The sequence below is a fragment of the Rhagoletis zephyria genome, unplaced genomic scaffold (genome assembly GCF_001687245.7).
Source record: "Rhagoletis zephyria isolate East Lansing unplaced genomic scaffold, Rhagoletis_zephyria_1.1 Rzeph_scaffold_00672, whole genome shotgun sequence".
Lineage (NCBI taxonomy): Eukaryota > Metazoa > Arthropoda > Insecta > Diptera > Tephritidae > Rhagoletis > Rhagoletis zephyria.
In genome coordinates, this window is record NW_016157756.1 from 105,764 (window position 1) to 112,506 (window position 6,743).

General features: G+C 34.1%; 2 protein-coding genes across 2 annotated transcripts in view; one reads left to right on the forward strand and one right to left on the reverse strand.

Moving 5' to 3' along the window:
* The first annotated feature begins 891 nt into the window (after positions 1–891).
* On the forward strand, positions 892–1,509 carry LOC108360979 (uncharacterized). The gene is made up of 2 exons (XM_017613488.1): positions 892–953; positions 1,016–1,509. The coding sequence occupies exons 1-2, from the start codon at positions 911–913 to the stop codon at positions 1,507–1,509; spliced, it is 537 nt and encodes a 178-aa protein (XP_017468977.1). The 5' UTR covers positions 892–910.
* Positions 1,510–2,056: 547 nt separating this feature from the next.
* The window catches only part of LOC108360981 (putative nuclease HARBI1), a 28,291-nt gene continuing 23,604 nt past the window's right edge, over positions 2,057–6,743 (reverse strand). Inside the window, exons 3-5 of the mRNA XM_017613489.1 lie at positions 2,669–2,811; positions 2,416–2,596; positions 2,057–2,347 (exon numbers count right to left, since the gene is read on the reverse strand). Coding sequence (XP_017468978.1) covers positions 2,057–2,347; positions 2,416–2,596; positions 2,669–2,811 — 615 coding nt within the window. The remainder of the gene's footprint in view (positions 2,348–2,415; positions 2,597–2,668; positions 2,812–6,743) is intronic.

Sequence of the window (6,743 nt, forward strand, 5' to 3'; positions counted from 1 at the left end):
CATATAAGTATATCGGTAACCGTTCTACCAATTTGTACCAAACTCGGTGTGGTTATTGTGCTTGCCACATATAAGCAAAACGTTGAAAATTATTGAAGCATTTATGTATACATTTGTCTATATCTATCTCGATTCGTTTTGGCTGTTACAAACAACCGTTATGTGAACAAAATTAATATACCCTTGTGCACAAGTGCGCTCGGGTATAACAAAACTGCATCATCGTTTTTTACCATAATACTGGTCTGGTGATCTCAGTGCGAATTCGGCATGGGATGTTGTCATATTTACTAAAATAATAAAACTGTATACATACAGACATGTGTGTTCATATACACATTTACATACATATGTACGTATATACACATTGTTAGGCCAAAAGAAAAAAATTTCCCATTTATGTTGTGACACACCCTATTGTATACTCTTAGACATGAAAAGCATTCTAGCATAGACCATTTAAATGTTCTTTGAATTTTGAACAAGCAAGTTCAACGATGAACTGCTAGAATGTAGCCATGTGGGAGGGTGAAACTGAAATATACTGAGAAAATTGTCTGCACAAGGAACATGAAAACTACAACTATTTTACATATGTATGTATGTATATACATAAGAATACTCACGTATAATAATTACGTGTTTGTATATCAGTGTTGCCAGAAGTCCAGATTCTTAACCCATAATTATATGTCCCACGCGGGACTGACTCATAGCGTTTTCTTTTCTCACAAAAAATTTTACCCTCATAAATGGCAATATTCTCTTTACGTCACACCCATCCCTAAAATATGGTAGCATTAATTGCGCAAGAAAAGAACATAAAGGCTACCCTGGATATCAGCTGATGCTATCAACCAAAAAATACAAATTTTGCAAAATAGAAAATAAATCGAGTCGCTTTATTAAAATGGATGTAAAAAAGGAAAGCCCATTATATAAAACATTGCAGCGTAAGTACAATGAAAACTGTTAACTAGAATTTTCAAGTGGAATATGGCTTTACTTTTTGCAGTTTGGTCAGATGGAGAGAGCCGGCTCCTTCTTGATAGATACGCGCACTACTTACCTGATATTGGCCCCATGAAAACGTTGAAAAATAAGAAGGAAATGTGGATAAAAATTGCAACAGAAATTGAAGGCAAAAGTCCTAAGCAGTGCGAGGAACGGTACAAAACAATCGTAAGAAGAAAGAAAGCCGCTGTGGAAAATAACAACACATCCGGAGCAAAAAGGCAAAAAATTGACTTCGAGGGCGAGCTCGATGAAATATATAAGCTGGATGACTCGATCGAGCCCGTAATCCAGATAAGCAGCCAGAATGTTTTACGAAAAATTTCTTGTAATGAACGTGTTGTGAAATACGAAAAAAAGGAGAAGAAAACCGTACAAGAGACTTTGATGGAGATAGCGCAAAATAAGGAGAAAGCTCGGGAGAGAAGACACAAAGAAAAAATGAACTTAATTCAAAACTTACTGGGAAAGATGGTAGAAGACAAAAAGTATTAATTTCGCACCTACAGCTGTCCACATAATAATAGGAGTGCGATATTTTGACCAGTTTTGACTACTTTTCTTTTGTTTATTAAATATTTTATTTTTATTTTTATTTTTATTTTTATAAAAATGTAGTTGGTTATACAGCAAACACCATATAAGTAAACATTGCAAACTTTGTACAAAAATTATAAAATTTCTACAAAAGTTCGAAAATTGCAAAAGTTTAAAACTTTTTAATGCGAATCTTTAGAAAAAATTTTAGTTTGCTGTTGTGTAGATCATTAAATTGTATATAATAAAGTGGCATTTACAAGTATAACCAACTACATTTTTATAAAAATAAAAAAAATATTTAATAAAGAAAGAAAAGTAGTCAAAACTGGTAAAAAATATCGTACTCCTATTACTTTGTGAACAACTGTAAATGCTGACATATTTTTATTAAAAAATATAACCTACTACGATGAGTGAATTTCTAGTTTTGTTAAACAAAAGTTTGAATTAATTAATATTTTTATTTTAGTTCTTTTCTAATAAAAAGGCAGTTAAACAAATGTTATGAAGAGCACAACAAGCTATAATAAATTTGGCCATGACTTCCACATTGTGAAAATCGAGACGCATTAGCTCGCGAAAACGATAATTTTAAAACCCGCGAATTATGAATTTTGCTAGGAATGCCTGTATATACGTCCAGAAAACGTAGCTTTGCATCGCAAATTCCTTGCAACGTTATTGATGCACAATCATGTCTATTTGTGTAGGTTGAACGTATTTTATTCTTAGGCTTTCTAATGGAAATGTAGCTACCATCTATGCAGCCCAAAACGTTTGGGAACCCAGCAATCTATTAACGTCATAAAGAACATTTTTTAAAAGTGCTTTAATAACCAACTTTTAAGTTTTAATATAAACCTTTTCAAATTCCCTCGCAACAGCTTCTTTCTCAACACCTTCCTTTGGAAATTTTATTGACTCTGGCGCCACAGCTTCCACTAAGAAACTCAAAACTTTATTGAAGGTTAAATTAATGTTCGACAACGTCACGCCAAAAAGGTTTGCTACTTCTCTGAACGTCGTTTTGTTAGCGCTAAACCTGAAATACGTGCAATCAATGAAAACTTTGTAATACATTCGTAGATATTATGTTGTATTTCTTGCATCTTACCACAAAAAAGAAAGCATATGAGTTTCCGCTGTAGATTGCAGTCTGCCTTCCTTGTAGCTCCTTTTTACATACCATCTGCTAGAGGAATACCTTGCGACGAGATATTCTGCACTGTCGCGCGTAATGCGGAAGTTTGTTTTGAACTGCAATGTAAATAAAATTTATTAAAAATTTTCTTGCATTTTTTTGCAGTGCAGAATAAGTGTAGAACTTTTTCGAGAAAAGAAAACGCTATCAGTCAGACTCGGAGAAAGAACGAAAAGGAACCGCACCATTATTTTGTTCAGGGTTTGTTCTTTTCCTCCGTGTTTTTTCTTAAAGTATTGCAATCCGTGTACCATGAAATGGCTTCGCAAGACTTCGAGAATACCTCTATAGTTTTTTCATATTAAGTGTACCAACTTCAACCGTCTTTTTCCAAATGAACTTAAATCGGTTTGATAGAAGAGACAAATGGTCCGTAAATTTATGTAAATAAAGCTGAATTGCTCATCCAATTCAATCTGGTGATATCCTGTACAGAGACCTTCAACTATATTAAAGGAAAAATTGAAGCTTTAAAAAATGTTAAACCTTCAGAGAACTATAAATATATAGTTATTCTTATTACTGTGCCCAATAATTTATGTAATGCAATGCCTATTTTAATAAAGGTTAAATGTCATAGAACCCTTCTCCGACTCATCCATATCAACCCAGGTTGCGTCTTAATAGGATTAACGGTTTATAAGAATATAAATAGAATATAAACATACAAACACTAATTTTTATTTATACTACCTAGTTAATTTATATTCGTAAAATGTAGTTAGATTTTTTTTAACCCCGAATTGGTTTTGCTATCTATTTGTCATAAGTAGAGCCCGGATTTTTATGCGCTAAAAAATCGAAAATAATGTGCACTAATAGATCAAAAATATGCACTAAAATCTCAAAAATATGCACTAAAAACAAAGAAGTGTGCAAAACTACTTCTCTCATTTATTTGCTTTATTTAATTTTTTTATTTACTTTTCATATTTTATTACAAGTTTATAATTAACGCAAGATATACATATTGTAATTTTTAGTGCCTCGAAAAACTTAAAATTAATTAAATATATACCTAAAATTTTAAAACTTCTACGTATTAAAAAGAGCGGCACATTTTTCAAAAATTTTCTTTTTGATGCAGAAATGCCCGTAGAGTATCTAGATGTAATTCTGCATCAAAAAAAAAAAATGAAAAAAATGTCGCCTACGTTTTTTGGCGGTTAGGGCTCGATATTTGGCGCTGAGTAAGTGACATTAAAATAATTTTCGGCGAAATCAGTACCCAATAGTTGCATGGAATCATCAAATGCTCTTACAATTGTGGAGTGATTCGTCCGTTCTAGACAAACGGCGTTGAATAAAAAATGCAATTAAATATGCTTTTTTGACAAAATATGCCTATATATGCTTATAAGGAAAAATATGTAAGAATATGCACTAACAAATCCATATCATCTTAACACAAAACTCTTGCTTCGCAACATTTGCTAATCTTTAAGTTCCTATGACTCACGAAAAAAAATTAAATGAATTACTTGGAATGTTACTCATACGCCATGTTGAACTATTAATGTAAACGTACACAAGAAATTATTACGCATTTTCATTTGACCATTTACAACTTTATTTATCAATCAATTTTCTTCGTTCATAGCTTACTGTTGTTGTAAAAGCACAGGCTTTAACACAAATGAAAAGAATTTACAAAAAACTTTTATTTTGAGTTCGCATTTTTTTTGTTCACAATAAAAAAGTTTAATTAAAATATCTTGCGAAAATGACCTGATCTAGAAAAACGATATACAGGGCGGTAATCTACGACCCAAAATCAAGTTTACGTGTTACGGCGTTTTTTTATGTCATTTGAAGACTTGAAATATTCCTTACAGTGTTATTTGCTTTTTTTTCCCGTTCGAAAAGCTTTCAAAATCCTACTTCGCCCGAAAAAAATATGGTATTGCTGATGTGTATGTACATTGTGTTTCTATATAAACCACTTCCACACACAATTCTATCGTCTGCCATGCATGTAACTCAGAAAATGGCCAGCTCCTTAGTTTGACATTTTATGGACAACCACAAGCGCCGCTTCTGCATAGCAGACTTAAGAATCAAATTGTAATGGGGAACAAAAGTTTAAAGAAAGCAGTATATACAACGACAAAATACTCCCAGCAAAAGCGGCGAACAAATATTTTAAAGGAGTTTTGAGTTTTTTGTACCTCCGCCTGTATTTACATGTTCATCAGGCATTTAAGAAATTGGTATTTTGTACTTTTTCGTACATCTTTGGGAAGAAAAGTACCGAAGTACAATCTACGAATTTAAGTACATTTTTGCTCTGAAGTTTCATTATTAAAGAAATTAAATGTATCTTTTCTATATGCATACATAATTGATAATAAATAAGATATGTTAGTATATTTCAAGAATGAAATCCACAAAAATGTAATTTTCATAAGCAAATCGTTGTAGCCTAGCCAGAACCAAAGTACATCGATAAAATAAAGCACATTTTTGCTAGCACTTTTCGTGACTTACCTAAAATATTTTCAAAATTTAAATACATATGCCAAGTTTTTGGCGAAGGCTTCAGAAATGAAGGCATAAAAAAGCTTATGTTTCCTAGCGTATACAAAATAGTGCAAGGTGCGCTATCAATTCCACGCTCTTTGTTGTTGACAGTATTTCTATTCAGAATCTAGTCATAACAAGATGCCGCAATCTGCAATGATCCTTGCATCTTGTATATTTTTAGATTGTACCCTCCTAGTAAGCTTTTGGATCGACGATGTCCCATGGCATTTCGTAAATTCAGTTCTCTTAGCCTGGTGGTTTTCTTCCTTTGCATTCCCTTTATCGCGTTGGGACCTGGTCCTATCGGGGTCGAGGCAGCTGCCAGTCTGGCCAGATGGTCCGCTTCCTCATTACCTTTGACTCCCATATGCCCTGGTACTCATAGAAATTGGAGGGCATCGTTCTCAGCCAGAGCAGAAAGTTATCGGTTAAATCTGAGATTATTTTATAATTACAGATTAACAAAGGAGGAATTTTATATGGCTAACCTCTCTCTCTAATTACAGATTAGGAAGTTAATCTCGAAAATGAGGATAATCTACTTATATGTGAACCTAGTATAAGCCTCTCTACAGACTCCAGGACCACCGAAAATTTGATCTCGAATAATGAGAGAGCCTAGCAATAGCTTAAAATTTGGATCCTCTCAATCTATCCTTACTCCGAAGGTTGACCTCAGCACACAGACTGATGGCATAAACTTCCACTTGAAAGATGCTGGGGAAAGTTCCTAGGGGAACAGAAAGCTTCAGTCTAGGGCCATAAGCACCTGATCCTATCCCCTCAGGATTTTTAGAGCCATCTGTATACCACTTTAATGTGGTCGCCTGGACGTGTCTCTTCTTGATAGAAGTGGTTCTGGTCGCCTTAATAATAATATCCCAACGGTTTTACCCTCCATTGCCGCCCATCCGCACGAGGGGCGCAGTCCGCATGACGTACGGAACCAGTATTTTAAATTTTTGCGCCGAGTCACGATAGGCAGGAGTTTGTTAAGTGTCGAGATCTAAAACTGTTCAGCTACAGAACCAAATTCATCAGCCGATTTTATGTCTATATTTTAATGATTCATTTATTGAGAGAGGACAGTATCGATTTATTAATGCAGAAAAGCGGATCTGATATATCAAACGTGCTGGAATGAGAGTTAAAATCCTGGCATAGCAACGGAGTGGGTCGTGCAATTCAAAATTAGTTTTACAAGCTTTTAGAAATAGGGGGCAAAAGTGTCTTGATACCCGGTTAGGAACATTAAGGCTAACTTCGCCAAGAAGAAGCGGACTTGAAATTGAGCCTGTTAGTAATTTAGCTATAAAAATTGTACCAAGCATTTGCCTGCGGCTGGAAAGTGTAGGAAGATTAACAAGTTTTAATCCGCTCGTGTAAGGTGGAGGTTTTATTGAGAATCCCAACGGAAATTTCTTAAAGCAAAAAGTAGGAATTGTTTTTGAATTGATTCTATCTT